Genomic DNA, 24,558 nt, shown 5'->3' on the forward strand with positions numbered 1-24,558 from the left:
AACTTTGGAAGCACTTCCACGACTCGGAGATCAGCCAGCAAGCAGGTCACCACGGAAGGAAGATTTGTACCAAATTTCGCATCAATCGTTAGCCCGATGACCGACCTCCTAATGAAGAACCACCCATGGAACGAGCGGACCGCGTTCGAGAAACTGCTAACCGATGCTCCCGTGCTGGCTTGTCTCGGCCAAAATGGCACTCCAGGCCGACGCAAGTAATTACGGACTCGGAGGGGTCCTCACCCAGATGGTCGACGGACAGAAACGGGTAATAGCCTACGTCAGTCGCAGGCAGGATGCCTCAGAGGTGAACTACTCACCCACTTAAAAGGAGTGTCTCGCAATCGTCTGGGGAATTAGGAAGCTCAGATGTTACCTCAAAGCTACCGATTCGAAGTGATCACGGATCACCTAGCTCTCAAGTGGCTCGAACAGATCGAAAACCCCACGGGCAGGATTGCCCGATGGGCCCTAGAGCTGCAACAGTACCAATACGACCTTCATTATCGCCGGGAGAAGTACAATGTAGTGACGGATGCTTTGTCCCGCCAATCCTTGGAGGCATTATACCGGATAAGCCTCGAGGAGTCCCGCTGCAAATGGAACAACGGAAACTCTATCGTCACCTGGGACCATGTACCCTGGAAACTGTGTGCGCCATCGGACTATCGAGAAATGGTCCTCCAAGAATGTCACGACGCCCCGACCGACGGACACTTAGGAATAGAAACCGTTGCCACGGTCCAAACAGGGAAACACCATGCTACTAGTTCTCTTCGATTCCTTCTCCAAATGGGTAGAACTAGTCCCACTTTGGAGAGCCACTGCCGACACGTTAATCAAAGCGTTCCTGGAACGCATACTAGCCCACTTTGGGGCCCCGAGAAAGTTTTGTGTGCGACAACGGCACCCAATTCACCAGTAAGGCGTTCCGCGCGTTCCTGAAGTACACCGGAGTCGACCTCCAATACACTACACCGTTTTACCCACAAGAGAATTCGAGAGAGATTTCGTTGGCGATAAATTCCAGCATTTCGGAGTCAGCCGGGTATAGTCCCACTTACATCCTACAAGCCGGGAGCCCCGCCTGCCTGGATGCTGGTATCTCCCCCGGCAGCGGCTATGGGCCACTAACCCCCAAACAACGTGCCGAGCAACTACGGGACATCTACCGAATGGTCCAAATAAACACGCGGATTTGCTCATGCTCTGGTTTCCGTTCGAATATTTTACTTTTACAAGACCATACAACGGTTTCATTAACTCTGAAAATTTTGGCTCAAATTGCCGAAAATATGATGCAAGACCAATAAACTGTCTTACTTGGGAAAGTGACTGTGGAGGAGGTAATTTAATTAACGCTTGTATTTTACGCGGATTGGGTCGAATTTTACCCTCCTTAACTTGAAAACCAAGATATTCGAGCATTTTGCGATATTTTTAAAACCGTTCCTAATCTTTTTAAGGCTTCTATTTAGTTAGTGATACTATCATAATGTCATCCATATAAACAATAACATATGAGTATGCAAGTTCACCCAATGCTTTTATTACTGCACGTTGAAATACGGATGGAGCATTTTTTTTAACCCGAATGGCATGGTTAAAAATTCTAATTTGACCTTCGGAGTAACGAATGCTATATGTTCAATAGAATTTGAATGAATAGGGATCTGAGGAAAACCGACAGCCATATCTAAACAAGAAAAGTACATAGCGCCGCGTAGTCGCTTATTAGCGGCAAGGGATAATATTCTGCAATGGTGTTTGCATTTCATTCACGGTAATCCACGCATAGTCGATTAGAACCGTTTTTCTTTTTAACTACTAGCACGGGACTGGTAAATGGAGAACTGCTAGGACGAATAATATTTGATGATAACAATTCATTAATTTTTTTTCTCACAATTTATTTTTCGTCTATACTACGCCGATACTAACTCGCCGGTTGTAACGCGTTTTTTTTTTCGTGAAAATCTGTTAACAAACGAGTCTGAAAATTCATTCAAAATATCTATTAAATTTGACTTATCCACCCTACACAATTCGGTATCAATGTCAGACTTGGAAAAACTTTTAAGCGAGCAAAAAATTCGGGCAGCTTGAAAACTATAAATAAACGTGAGATTTATTATGCTATTATTCAAAGCAGAAAGGGGGTACACAGACCTAGTCTTAAAAAGATAAATATTTTCAATAGTTAATTGTAGCTCAAAAATTCGGATTTAAAATCTCTCTCCCAAGTATTATATTATAATTAATGTAACTTTTAAGGACTACATGGAAAAGGACTTCGATCGGGTATCCGCTAAAAATGACTTTTGATAGAATTTGTAGCGTGCTAGTTGTTGATGCGTGTGCCCGCCAGTTGGGAAGACGCAGATTTCTTAACAAGCAAGCACTCAGCTCTAAAATGGAAATAAAATGGATACGACTCACCGGTTGAGATTAGGGCACCAATTGGCTCTGCTACTTAACACAAGTTAACAAGCTTCTCTTCGTTGTTGTTGTGAGTTGTTGATATTTATCGTGCAGGGCAATTTGGTGAAATGTGCCCAGATTTTCCACACTTGTAACACGAAATGGCTCGATTCTGTCCATCAGACGAACGCCAGCACCGTGCGTTGAATTCTAGTATCAACAATTGCCGCATGCGCCGATACAGTTGATACCGCAATTTATTCTTTTGTCATGGACATAAAGTGTTGTTATAAGTCGGTTACCATACACATAAAGGCATTCGCCGTCACTGGGTCGACCGTTCAAGACATTGAACAATGTTGATGCTGGGGTCTCGTTTCCTTTAAATTGCTGCAGAAATAGTTCTTTGAACACACTCCATGTCATTCCAGAAAAGCATATTTGCGAAAGCCAATTAGAAGCACTGCCCTCCAAAGGTCTGCTTAGTGCTATTAGCAAAGCACTGCCGTCCAGGGGATTTTCAGCTACGATGAGATCGACAGTAGCGCACCAGGTCGATGCACAAGATCCAGTTAAGACTTCAATCAGATTGCGATGCTGTAGTTCCAAAAGTGAACACAAACGGTCTTCGGTGATGGCTTGGTGTGAAGGCGATCCACTTCTGATGACGGATCATGATTATTATTACTGTTCACTACATCGATACCGTCGATGCCACGGGCAGCGCGATTCCTAGGCAATCTCTCAAATGAAGACTTTCCCATTTCGACACCAAACTCAGTATTTATTGGCTTGTGCCAGATCAGCATAACGGGCCCTGGCACTCAAAATCTACGCGACTGCATTTGTCGCGTCAAAACCATGCGTCGAAGTTCACTGGAATTCAAGCCCAAAACTACTCAAAGCTCGACGCCACACTTCCTACAGCCATGTAGGAAGACACAAGACAAGTTAACTTAGAGAATTCTGCTAATTGGTTTACATATCATCATTTATTTAAATTATCATTAACATGGTATAATGCTTCAGCATGACAAATCTTAATATATATAAATCTCGTGTCACAATGTTTGTCCTCAATGGACTCCTAAACCACTCAACCGATTACAATAAAATTCGCACACCATGTGCAGTTCGATCCAACTTGAGAGATAGGATAGTTTAAATCTCAAATTATAGTCACAATTATCTGTTAACTCCAAATGATTCTAACCAGAGCTCGCAAATAACAGTTGACCGTTTCTTGCAGTCACCAAATAACTGTTTTTTGCGCACCACATGCGCAAATAGTCAGACAAGAACCGTTCACCAGTGTCTCTTGAACGAATGCACGGTGCTCAACCAAAAACACAATTTCGTGTTTCTCTTTTGCTCTGCTCATCGCTGACCGTTTTGCAACGAGCGAAGATTTTTTCCATTTGTTAATGTTAATGTTAATTCGCTACTACCTGTAAAGCTAAACACTGAATAAGTACTAAATTTAAAGTTATATCTATCTATCTAATAAATATGTTAAAAATTTTAACTTTAAATTGTTGCAATGGTTTGTTTGCACGGAAGACAAAAGACCGTTTGCGATGAGCCTTTCGTTTTTTCGCTCTTCTGCTGACCCTCATCGAGTGAGCGTTCAGTTGGCTCGCTCTCTCTGAGTTGTTGTTGAGTGAGCATAACAAGAACAACGCGACTGAGAACTGTTGACCGAAAACCAAAACAAAGAGAAACGAAAAGTTCTGTTCAGAGCGAGAGCACACGTGCATCGTCTTTTTCGGTTGTGTTCGAGACAATTTTTGCACTGTTGTTCAGGATAAAAATGAATTGATTCAGAGTATTTTCCCGGATATACATAATAATTATATGAATCATGAATGGCTCAGTCAACGGGCGATTTTGGCAGCCAAAAACGTTGATGTTGACGAAATTAACTTCCAGATACAACAGTTGTTACCAGGCGATCTGATGTCTTTTAAATCAATCGATACTGTTGTTGATGAAAATGAAAGTGTTAATTTTCCGATCGAATTTTTAAATTCATTAGATATCCCTGGAATGCCACCACATAATCTTCGATTAAAGATTGGTTCCCCTATTATTCTCCTCCGTAATTTGAATCCACCTCAATTATGTAACGGTACGCGTTTGGTCATCAAAAAGATCACCGGAAACATTCTTGAAGCAACCATTTTGGCTGGGAAGTTTAAAGGAAAAGTGGTCCTGCTGCCACGTATTTCGATGATACCATCAGATTCTACCATATCCTTCAAAAGGCTACAGTTTCCAATTCGTTTAGCTTTCGCCATGTCTATCAATAAATCTCAAGGTCAAACAATTCCGTCCATTTGTGGTTTAGATTTCGAAAATCCATGTTTTTCTCATGGGCAACTATATGTTGCGTGTTCACGTGTTGGGAAACCATCGAATCTATTTGTTTTAGCTAAAGACAGGTTAACCAAAAACATTGTGCACCGATTGGTGTTAAATTAAATTGAAATTGAAAGTATTTATATTTTAAAAAATAGATATTAATGTTTAAAAGTTTAAGACTGTCTGCCTTGCCTACCTCATTCATGAGTTTGAGCGTCACATATTATTTGCTGTATTATACTGTAATATATACTTATTTGTTATAAAATTAAATGGAAATAATCAATCTGATAAATGTTTATTTTGTATTGATTTCTGCTTAATATCAAGTGTAAGAACATTTTAATTAATTGTGTTCAACGTACTTCCCCTTCAAATCCTTATCCAGTGAATTTATATACCAACATCAACATTTTCGTCTTTAATATAACAAAAACTTTAGCCACAGCAACGCGTGGCCGGGTCAGCTAGTATAATATAAAGCAGTGACATATAATGTAAAGCGGCGACAATTTTTTTTATCAGCTTGTTTCGTTTCACCAACATTATGGCAACCTTTGCGATAGTTTTTGGCGACGTACCTACGACCCCTTACCGAATCAAAAATTGTTGTGTCCGACGGCAACACTTTGTTTGTCAAATCTGAGGTGGGGTCAGAAATAAATTTTTTATAAAATAACTAAGTGGCTGCATGATCTTGTGGTGATGTGGAATAAACATCAATAGAACACTAAGTAACATCAATAAACACAAAAAAAGGCACTTACATTTCATTTCGGCTAGATAAAAGTGCTCGTTTTACAAATCGAAAAATTCTTACGAATTCGAAAACCAGAGCACCAATTTTTCGATTTCAAATCGAAATCGTAAAAATCCATCGAATTCGATTACTGGAGCATTCTTGACAGTCTGTCTGTCCGTCTAGAAACTAAACATAAACGCAATAATCCATTAAAAATGCTTCGTGGTTTTTTCTCTGCTTCTATCGTTTTTTCATTTCTTTTTTTAAGTTTGTTTAAAATGTGTTTGCTGTGCTACAATGGCGATTAAAAATATAGCGTCGGGCGATGTAAGAAAACAAAAACGTATATACTATTAGAGAAAATGTTTCATATATACAATAAATGTGCATATATGGCATCGATTTTGTATAGCCATTACTCGTGGAGTAAAAGCGTATACAAGATTCGTTGAAAAGTATGTTACAGGCAGAATGAAGCGTTTCCGACCATATTGTTTTATTTTACATTAAGCAACCCACTGAATGGATTTAAAACCCAGGAAATAACTGTAACATAACAGCAATGATACAAAATAAAAGCAACCAACTGAATGGATTTAAAACGTAGGAAATAACTGTAACATAACAGCAATGATAAAATTTTTTTTTTTTTTTTCTATTTATTTATTTTGCAATCTGTCTTAGAACTATGACAATAAGCAAATTATATAGCACCTAAAAAATACTTGACAGGATTGCTTGAGCTCCAATGAGCACATACAATATATATACATATTTACATTTATTTACATTTTCCACTTAAATTTAACTATCGAATCTATGTGACAAGTCTAGCGTGTGAAATCTTTTAGATCGTCTAAGACTGCTAGTATTGTCTAATAGACCTATTGCCAATATGTTTTCGTGGTTGTGTAGTCTGTTAATATACCTCGTAGCATTTCTTTTTATTTCTTCTTTAACCGTAAGTAAGTTTAGGTCTTTGTGAATGTCATAATTGGACATATACCAAGGAGCACCTGTTATTGTTCTAAGTGTCATGGACTGAAACCTTTGCAATATTTCGATATTTGAGTTACTTGCTGTTCCCCACAATTGCATCGCATATGTCCACACTGGCTTAAGGATTGCCTTGTATAAACGGATTTTGTTCTCTAAGCTGAGCTGGGAGCGTGGACCTAACAGCTAGTACATCTTTCTTGTTTTTGCCTTGAGCTGCATTTGCTTCGCTTTGATGTGCTGCTTCCAGATTAGTCGGCTGTCCAGGTGTACTCCAAGGTATTTCACCGTTTCACTAACGGGTATGTAAGTCCCATTGAGCATTACAGGAGGACAATTCCCAGGTCTCAGGGAAAATGTGACTTGAACTGACTTCTGGGCGTTGACCACTATTCTCCACCTCTCCAACCATGCTTCAATTAGACCAAGTTCTTCTTGAAGTAGATTGGATGCTTCGTGTGGGACATTGCCCGTAGCAATGACTGCCGTATCATCAGCATATGTTGCAATTTCAACAGCATCAGTTGTGGGCAAATCAGCTGTAAAAATTGTGTATATTACTGGGCCTAAAACACTCCCTTGTGGGACTCCAACGTGAGCAGTATGTAACCTGGACGATTCGTCGTATTCGTGCACATAGAAGACTCTGTTTTTCAAGTACGATTGAATTATGAGGAAATATGGTGCGGGTAGCCATTTTTTAATTTTATAGAGTAGCCCTGCGTGCCAGACTTTATCGAAGGCCTGCTTGACATCAAGGAATACCCCTGTGCAGTACTTTTTGTACTCAAATGCATTGACGATTGTATGCGTGATCCGATGGCATTGCTCGATCGTTCCATGTCCCCTTCTGAACCCAAACTGGTGTTCGGGTATGATGTTAAGTTCATCCAGCACAGGCAACATTCTTCTCAAAAGTATTCGTTCAAATACCTTAGAGAATGTCACCAGCAAACTAATGGGACGGTAAGACGAGGTGCAGCCTTCCGGCTTGTTGGGTTTAGCGATCATAATTACTTCCGCACATTTCCATTGACTTGGGAAGTATTCAAGTCTGATCATGGCATTATAAATATACGTCAGCAATCGGATGCACTTCGGCGGGAGATTTCTGATTGTGTTTGCACAGATTTTGTCATATCCTGGTGACTTTTGCCTATTTAACTTCTTTATCTCATCTTCTACCTCTGTGAAGGTTGTTTGGGTTATTGGGAAGCTCATCTGGCAGGGAGATTCGAGAAAGTTATGTACCTCATCTACGAAGTCTGGGTAGTTTTCCGGATTTGGCTTAAAAACTGAGCTTAAATGTTCTGCAAACGCCTCAGCCTTCTCGTCATTGCCCTTGCACCGTTGGCCTCTGCTGTCGACTATTGTGGTAGCTGTTCGGGTTGGTCTTTTGAGATATTTAGTTGCTTTCCAAAGGCTATGGTCAAGGTCGCTTGTATATGGGTCAAGGTTTCTTAGGTATGCGCCTGTTGCTTCATTTTTAATTTCCCAAAGTCTGCTTTTTAATTCCTTTGCTGCCCTGTTGAATTTTCTTTTGTCAACTGGATTTCGCGTAGATTGCCAAATTTTTCGAAGTTTCCTTTTTTCAGCAACTTGTGCTCTCAGGTCTAGAGGTAGAAATGTGTGTCTGATTCGATTTTCGTTTGGTGGTGGTGTGAACATGTGTCCAGCTGCATGGATTGAGTTGGTGAATGCCTCAATTGCAAGATCAACTTCGTCACCTGATTTAAGCGATATGTCTAGACAAGTTCGGTCTTCAAGCCAGTTTTTAAAAGCACTTATGTTCGTTTTTGCATTTATTATTCTATAAGGCTTCTGCTTGAAACAAACTGTTTGACCATAGGTCACAATGATCGGCGAGTGATCGGAGCTAAGATCAAAATTCTCTTCTACTTTGAACCTGGTTTGTGGTAGACCAGAGTAGACAATAAAGTCCAGCAAATCAGGAATTTTGCGGGGGTCAGTTGGCCAGTACGTTGGCTTGCCCGTAGATAAGGTTGAGAACTTATTGTTGGTTATGCATTTGTACAGTTCAGCACCTTTCGGATTTACTAATCTCGATCCCCACCATGGGTGTTTGGCATTATAGTCGCCCCCGGCAATAAAGCATCTGCCAAGTGCTTGAAAGAGAGAATTGGAGTTGTCAAGCTTGCAAGGATATCTTGGTGGTAGGTTGCAGCTACTGCAGCTACAGAAATATTTGCATGCATACATTGAATTTGGATCGCTGCAACTTGCATATTGTTTGTGCTGATGCTGTCTAGTGTTTTATATTTTAAGTTTCTTTTAACAATAACTGCACATCCACCTTGTGTTCTACCTGATGGGTGATTAGTATTTACTATATCGTACCCATTAATGGCTATATAATTTTTCTTTGTAAAATGTGTTTCTGATATAAGTACTATGTCAATGTTGTTAGTTTTAATAAATAGAGTTATTTCATTTCGATGATTGGAAAGCCCATTGGCATTCCATATGGCTATACAAAGATCTACTTGCATAATTTATTTACAAGCAACATTATCATGTTGAGCAGATTGGTTGTAAGCTCTGATTCTTTTATTAATAATTGCTCAATTCTATCTAGTGCTGATTTTTCTTGTGGTAAAGTCTCACCTCGTATCACTTGCGCATAGTTTAGTTGGTTAGAGTAAACGTTTTCTTGGTTTGGCCTTGTCGGAATATTTGTTGTCAGATTCTGTCGATCACGAGCTACAGTTGGTGCTTGCCTGGTTTTGGATGCATTAGTCTGGTGTTTGGCGATGTCTTGGTAGATTCTGCAACCTTTGTAACTAGCAGCATGATTTTCATGGCAGTTGGCACATGTGGCTGGTGCATTCTTTTCCTTTGGACAGTTTACGCTTGGGTGATTCTGAGCACATTTAACGCACTTGAATGTTTTATTGCAGTATGTCTTTGTGTGCCCGAATTCTTGGCATCGAAAACATTGCACCATGTCACTCACTTTCCTTGGTGGTTCTATAGTAACAATTGCATTATTAATGTGCCTGATTTTGTAGATTTCCGTGTTATTGTTTTGTGGTTCCAAATCTATAAAGAACATCGGTAGTGGTTCCTTGGTAATACGGCTTTGAATGTTATGAATCCCCCTAACTGCATGGCCTTCAGATTCTAGAGCTTCCTTTATAGTTTCAACTTTTGTAGAGTGATGAATGTTTTTGGCTACAACCCTAAATGCCCTATCCTGTTTGAGCTGAAATGTATGGTAGCTTATCTTATCTATCTTCGGAACTTTTACTACGTCCCTGAATTTTTCGACACTCTTCACCATAATTCGAACATGTCCGTCTCGTTGTGATTTATAAGTGAACTGACTAGCGCTTATATATGGCTTGAGGTATTGGAGAAATCCGTTTATATCACTCACATTGGACACGAAAATTGGTGGTGGTTTTTCAGAGGGCAAATCTTTATCCATTTCCTCATCCAGTGTTGGGTTCGTTGTTGTAGGGTTAGGAGTTTCATCATCCGTGTCTGCCAATAGGGCAAAATGGTTAGCATTTCTGGATGTACCGGGTCCAAAATCTATGGCTGAAATTTTTCTCGTCACAGCTGAGGAGTTCTCGTTTTTTCGCTTAATTGAGTGTGGATTAGTTGGCACCTTTTGCCACGCAAAATTATTGCTGTCACCAGCTTCGTTTGAAGTCATAGTTTTGCTGCTTAATAGCAGCTAAGCTGCAGTCCCTTATCAGTTGTTTGTTCTATTTATAGATGCTTCAGTGCAAGTTGTTTTTGTGTTTAGCTTGTTGGTTTTGCTTATTGGGTTTGCTTATTGATCTTGATTTTTGTCTGTGCGTTTGCGCGACCGTACTCTTTGAGAGTGTGATAGAGACTGATGATAAATATAAGATTTCGAATAATAATTTAGATTAGCTAATAGTTGTGGCTTGTGGTGAAGAACTAGCGTTCTTTGGCCTTCTCTTGTTCAAAAGTCACCTGGATGTCTTCTCTTCAGTCTTTACCTGGTCCAATTAGCCAGTGCAAAAGATAGGTGGTTGGTGTGGTCCTGTAGCCGTTTGTTGTAGCGAATGGCGATTGATCTGCTATCTAACCGCGTGTATGTTGAGGTCGTTAGGGACCAGGGCGCGTTGGTGATGGTTCGCAACGCTCGGCTTTGGACCCATTGCACTCTCATTATGTTAGAGTCGGACGCGTAACCCCATTTTGGACACAATAGGTTATTACATATTAGGGACCATATCGCTCTGTAGAGCAAGAATTTGCTGATAAGGCTTAGCTTGCTCGGTGGTTTTAGCATCCAGTTAAGCTTTCTAAGCTTCCCGCGGCAGGTTGGTGCAATTTTATAGGTGTGCTGCCACGTGAGGCGCTTGTCTAGAGTCAATTCCCGGTACTGCGCCTGGGGAGATTGAGGGATGAGCGTGTTCTGTAGTTTAATAATAGGAGGATTCTTGCCTCAGCAAGAAATTGCAGTGCAGGTGGTATATATTCCACCTAATCGTCTACTCGCTTTAAAGACCCAAAAAGTTTTGAGTTTTCCTAGACGCTTCAAATCGACATGGCGAGTTTGCTATAAAGGCTGTGTCGTCAGCATACGTTGCCAGAACGAGTGCAGAAGTGTATTTCGCTGACCAACATAATATCAATGTGATAATTTTGAACAAAAAGCCCCAGCTCCAGTGCCTTGTTGGTCAGCCCATTGGTGTTTCACACAACGACTTTGAGTCCAATTTGACTCATGGTTGGGTTTGGGAGAAGGTCAGAAACATTCGCTCACAGTGCCCCTCTTGGATATGCTCCACAACGGCGGCCGTGGCCGAGTGCCTAAGATAATTTACTTCCAGTCGGGCGAATCACAGCTGATGAGTTGACTATAATATTGAATTTATTTTTTAATGCAAAATTTGTGTTCAGCGTTTGTTGACATTTGAATTAGTTTCTTATCCGATTTTATTTCACTTGCTTTCGCGTGGGGCATATTTAACGGATATTGGGATCACTGACACCGCAACAAGATTTTTGCCTTGCTTTTCCATAGACTCAGCACAAAGAGTTTCACAATGAGGCAAAAAATGCATCTGCACTTCGAGAAAGCATGACTGACAAATAATGGTATAAACAAAAATAAGCCGTAATAATGTTCACGTGAACTAAACTTTAAAAAAAATTTTGTTTATGCAAAAAACCGTAGAAAATAGTTAAAATTGTAAATGTAATTGTATTAACTAACGATTTGGCATATTTGATTTCGGTTTCAGGACTTAACAGAAAAATGTCCTACCGCTGCAACCAAATGTAAAAATATTTTGTTTCGTGTTATGTCATACCTAGTATAATAAAATAATTGGGAAAATTCAGTTGTATGGTAAAAACTGTGATATATTGTTCTGTTAGTTGTGGACTCACCTCCTTGATCATCAAGGGCTACAAGTGTTCGTATCCCTGCCTCCTTGCTCTGATGTGCAGCAAATTGAAATGTAAATAATTTTTAAAAGTGTATAAGTATATATATAGTGTTAACATTGTTTATATATGTAAGAAAAAACGAATTTAGCAGATATACATATATATATATATATACATATATATATATATGATATTATGATATGATATATATATGTATGTATGAATGGAAATGTCATTTAATGGGCGGAGTTTTGAAAATATAATTCTTAGAATACAAAAGATTTGTTTAGTACCCATAGAATATCAAAAAATTTGCTAAGCTTAGCTTTGTCTTTGGTTTTTTTTTTAAGATTTCTAGATATGTTTATATCATATGTATAAATCAAATGGTTTCCGTAGCCGATCATAAAAGATCGCTGAAAAAAAAGTTAAAGGTGTTTACATAATTTATATAGCTGGTTATAACTCAAAAGCGGTTAAAAAGGTATTCCAATAGATGTAAATTAATTGAAAACATTAAAGAGCGAGTGAGTATCACTTATTCCTTTTTCTTAATTAACTTAAGAATATTAATAATAATATTTTTTTTTTTATGGGGTTGAGGAGGGGGAATGCCTCACGCATCTTCCGTTTGCCGTCTCAAAAAAGGTATGTAGGGCATGCACCCACTGTTTCATCTCTGCTTCGTGCGATTAACGCTCTCGTCGTCTCTCCCGCCTGTCTCATCTCATAGATCCGTTTTCTCTCTTTGGCTACTATATCGATTAGTATCGCGCCTCCGATTACTGATGCAGCAGGGCCGGATACCATTCGATACGCGCTCGCGATTCGTAGAGCCATGGTTCTTTGCACCTCCAGTAAAGGTTTTGACCTGCAGGCGGTCTCCAGGGTGCCAGCCCAGACCTTACATCCGTACAGCATGATTGCGTTACTCACCTCCATCAAGAGTTTCCGCCTTGATTGTAGAGGGCTGCCTACGTTTTCCATAAGTCTGCAAAGCGACTTAGTCGTCGCGGTTGCACGTTTCCTCGTCTCTTGTATGTGTGAGCTAAATGTCAGTTTTGAGTCCAGTCTAACTCCTAGGTACTTTATATCCTTCCGCGTCCTTATTACGTTTTCCCCACCTCTCATATCTATTTCGAATGGGATCCGTTTTCTGGTAACTAGCAAGAGCTCGGTTTTTTCGTCAGCCAGTTTCAAATCGTGTGAGTTTAACCACCTTTTTACTCTCGTCATTACTTGTGTCAACTTGCGCTGTGCGTACACGGTATTTCGAGCTGTAATGACTGCGACTATGTCGTCTGCGTAGCCCACGATAAACGTGTCGTCCGGCATTTCTAGATGAAAGATTTCGTCGTAGCTAATGTTCCATAGTTTCGGTCCAGATATTGATCCTTGAGCTGCTCCTGAAGTTATGTCTACACATTTCTCTCCTGCATTTGTTTGGTACAGTAGCCGTCTGTTGTCAAGATAGTTTTGTATTATCCGCATTAGGTATCCTGAGATTTGGAATCGTCTTTTCAAAGCATCAATTATGTTTCCCCATTGAACACTGTTGAATGCGTTTTTTACATCGAGAGTAGCTAGAAGTACTACCGGTCTCGAGAAGTGGTTGCCTTGTTGGCTGCTGAGGGCTTGGCTAACGACTTCTTGTATTGCTCCAATGGTCGACCTGCCAGGTCTAAAGCCATGCTGCCTCGGGGAGAGGCCACCCCCTCTTTCGATTGCTGCTGATAGTCGCGGCTTAATCATTTTCTCCAGTAGTTTCCGGGTGTGTTTAGCATGCAAAGTGGTCGATAAGCTGACGGGCTTAAGGGATCCCCCTTTCCCTTGCTTATCAGGACCAACCGTTGCAGCTTCCAGGTATCTGGAAATTTCCCGCTGGTAATGCACTCGTTATACATATCCAGCAGGATTTGGGGTCTGTTCTTGGCAATCACTGTTACGACCTCTGCTGGGATATTGTCGGGTCCTGGGGCCTTCCTCCTTTTTAGCGTTATTGTCGCTCTCTGTAGTTCATCTACTGTGAAGAGCTCGATTTGTTCTTCTGCTATTCGTGTGGTCCTTCTCGAAAATCTATATGTGTGGTTGGGGAATAGTGCTTTAACTATGTGGTCCATTTGTCCTTCCTCCAGGTCGGGTGTTGTTCTTCTTGCCCCATACCCCATGGGTTAGTATTGACGTCGTTGCAGAGGCTTTTCCATTTCTCCGTTTTACTTTTCTAAATGGCAGTGGTCAAGTCCTTCTTGGATTTCTTAAACTGACTTTCCTGTTCTGTAAACTGTCCTCTCCGTCTAGCTCTAGTAAGGCGGCGTCTGTTTTTGATGCACGTTTCTCTGAGAGTTTTTATCTCATCTGTCCACCAGTACACTTCTTGGCCTTGTCTTCGAGGGTTGCCCATTTTTGGCATTGCAGCGTTGCACGCTTGTTTGATCGTTGCCATGTTCTGGTTGACAATGTCTCCGCCACTCTGTCGGTTTTGTCTTGCGTCGATCTCTAGTCGTGCTTTGTCCAACCGCTTAACATTCCACCCTTTTCTCTTCGGTGCTACTGTAGTTACCGCGTTTTCTGCTATGTTAAACGTTATATAGTTATGATCACTTCCGTTGTAGGTGTCAAGAACTTTCCAGTCTGTGATATTGTGTGCGCCGTTTTCTGACACTAGTGTTATGTCAGGGACTGTACCCTAGTCGATTGAATGTTGCTGTTGCTCCTGTATTTGCAGTGAGTATTCCTATTCTTGCTGCCATATTGAGAACTCTACGGCCTCGAGAGTCGGTTGACGGCATACCCCATTCTATAGCTCTTGAGTTAAAGTCACCTGCTATTATAAGGTCGCCTCTTATTTGCCTTGCGTTGTCTTCAATACCTTCAAGTTTCGTCTGGAAAGTCTGAATATCGTCACTTGGGGTCAAGTAGCAGCTAGCTATCGTCCAGTTTCTGATTTGTGTTAGGACATGGCATCTTCCTCTTTTGTCGTTTCTGTGTGGAGCCGTAGTAGGGTCGGGGATCCATATTGCCGCCGTCTTTGTATCGTCATCTAGCCAAACCCCTTCCTCCGGTCTCTTATATTGTTCGGAAATGATAACCACGTCGATTTGGTTTTCGAGCACAATTTGGTGCAGCAGGTCATTTGCCGTTCTGCTTCTATGCATATTAGCTTAAAGAATCTTCATGGCTTTCCTTTTCTGGCTACGCTAGAGCAGTTCGTTGTCCCAGGGAGGTGTCCACATGTGTCCGATGCACAGATACAACATTCCGGTGCCTTTGTGCAAGTCTTCATTTTATGTTCACTTTCACCACATCTGATACAAAGGTCTCTCCTATCCGGTCCGTTGCAGTTATTTTGCAAATGTCCGACCCCGAAACACTTAAAGCATCTCTTTATGTCAAGACAGCGCTTAACCCGGCAGCGGGTCCATCCTATTTTTATTCTCTGCTCCGCCAATATCTTTGACGCGTCCCTCATAGGTAGTGTAACAAAGGCTCGCCTTTATTCTGACCTATTTACTCCTGTCAGGTGTATTACAATTTCTTGGCTTGTATCGCCTATTCCTTCTCTTATTGCTGAGATTATTTCATCCTCTTGTGTGATGCTTTCGATATCTCTTATTTCCAGTTTGACTAATTGCTTCATGGTCTTCACTGTAGCACACTCTTTGAGTGTATCCTTAATGACATCGCACAGTTTGTCCGTTTTGCTTCCTTTTGAAAGTTCCAGAAGCATATCACCTGACTTGGTTTTTCTAACCGACTGTATATTACTGTCGGAATCCTCTGGTTTCAGGTTTTTTCGCAGGTTGCACAACACCTCGGCATAGCTCTTTCCCTCTGCTGGTCTGACTAGCACAGCTTCAGGGCGAGTGCGCGTTCTTGCGCTAGGCTTGTTTTTTGTTTTCCCAGCTCCACTGTGCCTTACGTCCGCTTCTTAAGTGTTGCTTTCCTTTTTCCGCTTCTTATATGTGACCGTTTGAAATCCGTAATTTGTCTTCTTATTTCGGACTTTCTTGCTCGGCTCTTGCGCAGCCGGGCTAGTGGCCATCCTCTTCTTCAGTGTCGAAACTGATGTTTCGTTCAATACATTGCCGGATGTATTTTCTTTGGCCTTCCTCGATTCCTTTGAGCAGCAGCTTTCCAGCTCGATCGATAATTTTCTATGACATCAAAGAGCTCACTCATTTCTGATGTGCCATCCTTGACGTCCATACTGATGTTCCGTTGCTTCTGCATTGCTATCTTCATTTTCCTTAGAATGGCTTTGCATTGCGATAAGGCCTTCTCTTCTAACGCCTGCATCTTATATATAAGCTCCTGTCGTGGGGAGCATGACGTCGAGGTCTGTGTGAACAGGGCAGTCGGTTGCGTCGGGTGGGGGGTTATTTCACCTTCTCTGTTTTGTCCTTGTCCACATCGTTAGGGCTAGGGTTGGTCATCGTCGTCGCGTTGTTGTCCGGTGTTCTTGCCATCAGGCCGCTTTTCCTGAATACGTCTCCTTCATTGTTCTTGTTTCGTTGTGTGTTGATCATCTTGTGTGAGTGGGTCCAAACTCTAGGCCGCTATCTCCCCCCATATGTGCAGTAGTCCTGATGCGCCCCCCCAGAGCTTCATGGGCAACTGTGTTCAGAGCCAGGACGGAATCTTAACAGGATTCCTTTCAGCTGCACCTGCACCACCAAGCCATCGGTATGCGGCTCGAACGTACTTAGAGACTTGCTAAGTTTTATTTGGACGGAGGCAAGTGAGGCATTATCCTGAAACCGGTTCAGCGAGATGTCACTCTTACTTACTAAGGTAACAGAATGCCTCATTTGTCAGCCCGAGATCATCGATTCAAGTAGGTTATATCTAATCGTTAGTCCTAGTGGTATCCGTGGTCGTGCCGTGACTAGGGTTCGCGGGTGTGTCAGGACCGTCACCCGGCTGGGGTGCCCTTGCGGAAATAATAATAATAATTTTTCTTTTTGTTTTTTTTGGGTTGAGGATGATAATAATAATAATAATAATAGTAATAATATTGTGAATAATAATATTGGGAAGAAGCTTAGATCAGTCGAAGGAATTACCAACGAGCCACATTCTCCACGGTGAGGTAGACCAGAAGGAAGAAATTGTGAAGGCGAATAACGTGCTGCGTGTTATCGCAGGCGGCCTAGTTCGCCCTCGAAATATATAGTCGACCGGATCCTACTGAGCGAACCCCCATGTAATGGAAAAGAAAAAAATAAACATAGCAACAATAGGCTTTCAGGGTAATTTAAAAAATTATACATACAAGCGCAATCTAACAAAAACATTACATACAAGCGCAATAGCAAAAACATTAAAGTAAAATCAGATTAATGCCACCGACCCATTGAAGATAAGCTGTACATCCAGATGTAGCCTAATGTGCCCCGAAAGTCATCGATGTGGAGGTCCTACCGCAGTCTTTTCTTTACTTTCTATCTCTTTATTTTTTTTCTGTATAATTAATGTGGTTTTAATTAAAACCATCTTTAATATTCAATGGAAATGAATATTTAGTGCAATTGTTGAGCTAATAAGCTTTTTTATTAGATATTTTTCGAAAAATGAAAATACGATTTTTTTGTGTAGCAATTTCGAATGATTATGTTTTATTTGTCGGTTGCAAAAGTTACGAAAATATATGCGACTTTAATGCAGAACGAACAAAAGATCGCTATGCCAAAGGGGCAAGCGCGATAGTAAAAGATAGAGAGCGCGCGAGAGAGACGAACGTAGACAAGGAAAGATAATTAGCACAGCTGAAGTGCCGTAGAGATAAATTGTGTCTGCAAAGTTGAAAATAAATAAATCTATACATTTAGGAATTGCTGGCGGCAAAGACCGACAGATATTTTAAGTAAAACAAGAGAGAACACTATAGTCGAGTTCGACAATCTGATACCCGTTACTTAGCTAGTGGAATTGCGAAGGAGAAATTCAATTCTTTATCGGTTTGCGGGCGTGGCAGAAAGTTTTTTTTGCAAATCGAGGGAATTTACAAGACTAACAAATATGTGAAAAACTGTGTGAGCGTAGCAGTTTTGGGCGGTTTGTGGGCGAAAAGGCAGGCGTGGCAACATGGGTCAATGTCTCTGGAGTCTGCATGCTTTATCTCAACTTTCTAACGTTTATATGGACAGACAGACAGACGGACGGACAGACGGACGGTCAGACGGACATGGCCAGATCGAAGAGACGACCCAAAGGCAGTTTGGCAACGGCACGATGGGTGTACTGGATAACAGCTCCGGCTTTAGCTTACGGCTTTCTATACCTGATTTTTCTACGGCTTTCTACAACTTTCGACTTCGGCTTTCTACAACTCTCGACTACATTTTTTTTACGTTAATACTGCTCAACTTTTTTACGGGAACTTCTTTGCAAGTTCCTATTTTCCGCTGACTGTTGACCGACTTCCAACTTCGAGTGTTCTTAAACTCTTCTGTCTCCAACCAATGCTTACAACTGCTCTTTATATCACCAGGTTACAATCGGTCATTCTGCTCCTCGTCGTCTGTCTCAGTTTTTCATTTCTCATTTTTAGTGAAAAACGAGCAGCTACCTCCAGGATTAATTTAAGCTTTTACATTTATCCATCGATATGTGTGTATGATAATGTCAGCCATATACTTTTTTGCATTATATCTCGGCCAACAAAAACTTAGTAAACGGCGTTTAAAGGTTTGCCTGGCGAGTTTGCATTCCTTCGTTATAAATGCTGTGTATTTTCCACTCATTCCTTTTCTGCAGGGGCGTGAAAAAAACTGTTCTCCAAATCCATGACGACAAAAAACTTCGCTGCCTGCATTTTTTCGAGGATATCATCCACAAGCGGTAAGGGGGAGCAGTCTTTTGAAACCCTGACGTTAAGTCAACGCAGACTTTGTTGGAGCCATCTTTCTTTTTGACGATGACGACTCTACTGGCAAATTACGACGTCGACTTGCGTAATACTCCTTTTCGTTGCCATTTTGCAACCTGATCCCGACTCACTTCGCATTCAACCATAGAGTATCGAGTTTAAATTATATTCACCTGGCACAAAGTGTAGACTAAAATCAACTTTACGCAGAAGAAGAAGAAGAAGAATTAAATAACTTATAAATTAATCACGTGAAACTTAAAGCAAGGTATCTACTTTGGCTTATAAACTTTCGATCTTACAATTACAGGCAAATAATACAAAATAAAAATAATGTCCGGTTGGACACCCATTTTCCAAGCTCGAGCTTGGCCTTGGACATCAGCTGAATGAGTTCATCGCGTCGATTAATCAATTCATCTTCTGTATCAGCGCCAGTCAGAACATCGTCAACGTAGAAGTCCTCCAGCAGAAATTTGGAGGCGATTGAAAATTCTTCAAGTGGTCTTGTGCCAGGTCTTGTAGTTTCATCCTTAATGGAAGATATCCCGCAGACTAGATTTTTCGAAGGTCACGGATGGTCTCTCCAATTGCATCCAGTTCACGAAGACTTTCATTGGCTTCATCAGCCACTTTGCGAAGATATGTCACCTCGCCGTTGCCAAGCAACGAGTTCACGACATGTCTTGGGCGATCATAGCGTTCATTGAGGAGGGCGAATGTTGAATCATAGCCTCATAGCCAATCATAGCCTCAGCAGCCTCCGCAATGGATATGTGGCTTAGAAGATTTGCAGCTTTTTTAATCTTCCCAGATGACTCTTGTTGTGCACCGTGCTTTCGTAGAGACCCTTAAAAGCAGGCCATTCCTTGTAGTCTCCACCAAAGGACTTAAAGTGGATTCTCGGCAATGGGTTTTCGGATAGCGGACCCTCGGCAGACGGAGGTGTGGTCAACGAAGCTGACCCGTTTTTAGATAAGCACTGGAAGAATTCGTTTTGCTGCTGCAGCAATATGGCCATGTTTTCATGAAGAAAACATGCAGCATGTGCACGTAAATAAGACTAAAGCGTGTATGTACATCTTTTCATACGCTTGAAAGTCCGCGGTAGGATTTTCTACTTCTTTGCTGGTGAATGGATCACGCTAAGTAACTTGTAAGGTTACTTTCTGTGGAATAACACACGGGATTATTTCAAATTAAATTTATTGGTCGACATGTGCTGCTATTTTACAAGAGAAAGAGACTAGTTTCGAATGCACACATATACCGTCGGAACAGATGATAAGTAAGATAATACAAAGAATACTAAGTTACAATTCTCAATAATAACAATTGTAACGAACTGATTTTCTTATTTCTGCTCGCTACGAAATGCAACGGCTAGCTCAGAGATTTTAGTTGTTCGACCCACCAAATTTATGATTTGTGTGATTGCCCGACCAAGAAGAAGACAGATTCCCAGATTTAAACCCCTTTTATTTAGCGTCACTTGCTGAACAGGGTTCGGTGATTCTCGCCGCTGGATGCACGTCGTTGCTCCCTCGTCGTCCTTCCGTCGTACGCCTGCGTCACTGCCGACGGGGATCCGTACCGGCTCGCCTGGGGCTTAGGATGTTATGGGGCAGGGTGTATCGTCCGCGAGCTAAGCTAGCGCTCCACTCCGAACCACCGTGCGACCACTGACTCCACCGTCCCTTCCTGCGTGTGCCAGGCACTTGTTGCCCTCGCCGAAGGATAACCTGCGGGCTCGACCGGGGCTTAGGATGTTATGGGGCAGGGTGTATCGTCCGCGAGTTAAGCTAGCGCTCCTCTCCGAACCACCGGTGCGACCACTGACTCCACCGTCCCTCTGGATGCCCGCTTGACGCACTTGTGTTCCCGTTGTTTCACCGTCACTCGGTATCGACTCTTCGCGTACTTCTTAACTGACCGTATAACTGTATGGCCCTCGCGTACTTCTTCTTGACTGTCCCTGTGTGGCACTTCCTGAACCTGTTCCGACCGTCTGGTCGCACGCCCGTGTCCGGACAGAGCGCCTCGCGCCCGTACTCTGCGCTTGCACGTATGACCCACGCGTGTTTAACTGACTGACTGTCCCGAGCTGCGCCGGCGCCGTCCCTTATATCGGCTGCGGGAATCCCGTTATTTCCCCTCGCTCGGGTACAAGGTCCAACCATGTCCCGTTAGTTTACGGTGCGTCCTCTTTGTGCCTGTCCCAAGTCCGCACCGTTACCGTATGACCTCTACGCCCTTGGCGGGTTTGAGTCCAAGGTACCGTTAATTCACGGTCTCTCCGCTTTGCCGGGGTCCAAGGTCCATTATTTACCGTTTGACCTGACCGCCCTTGGCTCCTCTCGCATTCCAGCCGTCTTCGCTGTTGTTTACTGACGCGAGTGGAATGGATAAATTCCCTAAGCTTGGCGTTTGATTCGGCGCAGATATCGTTGGAAAAATTTGACTTTACGGAAATTTCCAATGACCATCCGATGGAATTTTCCGCAGTGTTTAATGGATGTAAAGGCGTAACTAAGCCGTTGATTAGCTGCTCATCGCAATTCACAATTTTTTTTCGATCTAGGAAGCATTGGTAGCCAAATCTCGAAATTGCTTGTTTTCATGGAACTTATTCTGATTTGCCAATTCTCTCGCAAATTTCATGCCTGCCAAGTCGATAAGGATAATAAGCAGTCGGAAGTGATGCAATCTGAATTGATTAAGAACCCAGATACCAAAGAAATAAAGCAAATCTCAACAGGGCATATGAACTTAAATAGATCCTTGGAATGTGGTAGATATGCTCGCAAAATGCCACGGTTGGTGGGCGCGAACTCCCATTAGTAATCGATTCAGGTTCTCGATTCAACCTAATAACTCAAAAGACTAATAAAAAAGGGAACACAATCACTACTGGAAAAATTATCAGCACTCAAACTAAATGTTTTACGTTAAGAAAATTAAAAATGCGACTCGGTTTTCAAAAAGGAAAGGAAAGAAAAGGCGGTAAAATTATTAATCGCTGCAACCATCAAACCGATTCCGCAACCAATAAGATGGATACTAGTTGCACTTGAGGACAAAGTAATCGCGACATTTGAAGAAGCTGTCGTTATTGATATTGTTGAGCCAGTAATAGGTAGTTCTGTCTGGATATTACCCATGGTCATAGTAATCAAAGAGAACGGCGACACCAGGATTTACATAGACATGAGACTTACTAACAAGGCAATCTTAAGTGAGATTTATGCACAGCCTATATTTAAGGCATTTATGAAGAAATAAGGGAAAGCACTTTACACGATTAGACCTAAAACCTGCCTATCGTTATCACAAAAGATTAATATTTGGTGTTAACTCGGCTCCTGAAATTTTCCAAAGAAGACTCGAGGAAATTTTAGCAACATGCAAACATGTAATAAACTCTATCGACGGCATTATTATCTTTAGGAAAAAAGAAAAATATCATGACCATGCAGTAAAAAAAGCCAAATATGTTCTTAAGGTAAGCAATGTAAACTTGAAGAAGGAAAAGTTAAATTATTGGGGCACATTTTATCAGACAAAGGCTTTAAGGTAGATCCAAAAAGGTGACAACGATTCTTTCATTCAGAAACTCCAATCACAAGGAGGAAACCCGAATTGTTTTATGATTGCCCTTGCTAATTGGACGGAACCCTTAAGGAGCTAAAAAAGGGAAAGCAAATTTAACTGGGGGAAACAGAAACAAAGGTTTTTGAAGACCTATAGCTTAATTTGGCGAAAATTCCGAAGTCATCATAAGCCAATATCTAAACATCTAGCTTGAATTAAGCGATGGCTTTTACGCCTACAAGCCGTTGAATTCAAGGTAATCTACAAAGCGGGTGCGGAAAACATTTCGGATGCCCTATCCCGACTATGCGAGTTTCCACCAAAAGCTGGCAGATAACTGAACATTATATATTTCGGGTTATTGAATACACTGGCCCTACATCACTGCATATTGGAAATCGCACGGGAGAGCGCTGCAGATGAGGAAATCGCGGACGCAATGACCTGTTTGGATGCAATCTTCTGGGATGCTGGTACATCTAACAGCTTCTACCCATTTCGTTTCAAGCTTTCAATGCTTGGTAAAATTTTATTGAGGGGCACACGATTAATCATCACAATAGAGTTGCGCAATAAAGATTTTTAATTTTTTTTTTTGTACTATGGGAATTAAATTTTCTTTTATAATAAGAGAACTTTTTATAAGTTTTCAAAATTCAATACTAGTTTATTTTGTCTCGCTAGGTTTAAGCTTGACGTAGTATTTCCTCTTGATTTCAGCTATTGCTTTTTTGACTGGAGGGATGTTCAAGACTCGTTGAATGTTTTCGTTTCGAACATCCCGCGGTGCCCCGGTGATAGATCAGTGGATCTTTGATTGAGCTCGTTGGACGATGTCCATATTGCTATTGCAGGTATTTCCCCACAGCTGAGAGCCATAGGTCCAAATTGGTTTCATTACAGAGTTGTAGAGTCGTACCTTCTGGTCCAGGCTTAGCGGGGATTGTGCGTTGATCAGCCAGTGCAGGGTGTTGGTTTGAGTTTCAGGTGGATTTTTTAGCTTTAATTTGCTTGCGCCAAGTAATACCTCTTGTGCTTTCGGTATGTTGTTTAGCGAAAGTGATGGGGAATCCTGCTTGTTTAAAGTAAAGGTGACGTGCTTGCTTTCTGGATCATTTACTTTTATTTGCCAATTTGAGAGCCACTTCTCAACGTCCACCACCTGCTCCAATTTGATGGTCATTGGATGTAGCAGTATTGCTTCTCACTGCTAACTTCCTTTCGTAGAGGTATGACTTGAGTAGTTTGTGCGTTTATTCTGGTAGTTTTAGCTTGATCTTGTGCATAAGTCCGTCTAGCCAAACTCTGTCGAATGCTTGGGATACGTCCACAAAAACTGCTGTGCAGTATTGTCGGATCTCGAATGGAGCTCTCATTTCTGTTGTTATTCGGTTAGCCTGTTCTGTAGTTCTATGGTTTTCGCAAAAACCAAATTGATGAGCTGCTATTATGTTTTGAACTCTAAGGTCGGGCTAAGTTGGGTCAGCATTTTTAGAAAAGCTTTGGGACACATGAGAGTAAGCTCTGTACGACGAAGCAAAAGTCGGATCCTTTCCGGGTTTAGGAATCATTATGATGATTGATTTATTCCATCAGTCTGGGAATCGACCAACTCTAGTTATAATGGCTAATGGTTAAATGGCGCAGTAAGGCAGTTCAACGATTATTTTTAAAGTTATGAGGTCGCAGACAGGAGATTTCTTTCGATTAATGTGCTCATTTAAGAGATTTAAAATTTCTCTTTTTGTAGGTAAGCGGCCATGTACTGGCCCTGTCTGCATCACGTCGAGACCAGCCGCCTCTGGAATTTCTTATTGGGTGAGCTCTCCACAGTGAATGCTTTGTTGATAGTTTCTCTATGTACCGACGTGTGGCATTCTTCTCCTCTTGTTTCGGGGCTTTGGTTAGCTTATTTGAGGCATCTTTAAGTTTCTGTTTAACTGATGGGCATCTGTTAGTTTGCCATTCACCGACTAAGCGTCGCTTTACATGGACTAATTGCTCCATTTGTTTATTTGTCTTTTTTGAATAGGGATCTTGTGTAAGTTTGAGAAGTAGAAGGTCCAACAAGAATTGATTCCAGTGTTGTGGTCTATGTGTCAATGTCGGATTTACTATTGAGTTGTGGGCTTAGATCAGCATTAGTGAACTAATATATTTTTTATACTTGAGCCATTTTTTTTTG

At 41.6% G+C, this 24,558-nt stretch overlaps 1 protein-coding gene across 2 annotated transcripts in view; it reads right to left on the reverse strand.

Moving 5' to 3' along the window:
- Nucleotides 1–24,558, reverse strand: part of LOC122625487 (synaptosomal-associated protein 25) — a 288,237-nt gene that overhangs the window by 206,127 nt on the left and 57,552 nt on the right. For both annotated transcript variants that reach the window (XM_043805581.1, XM_043805580.1), the window contains exon 4: nucleotides 11,915–11,963. In XM_043805581.1, the coding sequence (XP_043661516.1) occupies nucleotides 11,915–11,963 (49 nt within the window). The remainder of the gene's footprint in view (nucleotides 1–11,914; nucleotides 11,964–24,558) is intronic.

The sequence above is a fragment of the Drosophila teissieri genome, unplaced genomic scaffold, assembly GCF_016746235.2.
Source record: "Drosophila teissieri strain GT53w unplaced genomic scaffold, Prin_Dtei_1.1 Segkk118_quiver_pilon_scaf, whole genome shotgun sequence".
Lineage (NCBI taxonomy): Eukaryota > Metazoa > Arthropoda > Insecta > Diptera > Drosophilidae > Drosophila > Drosophila teissieri.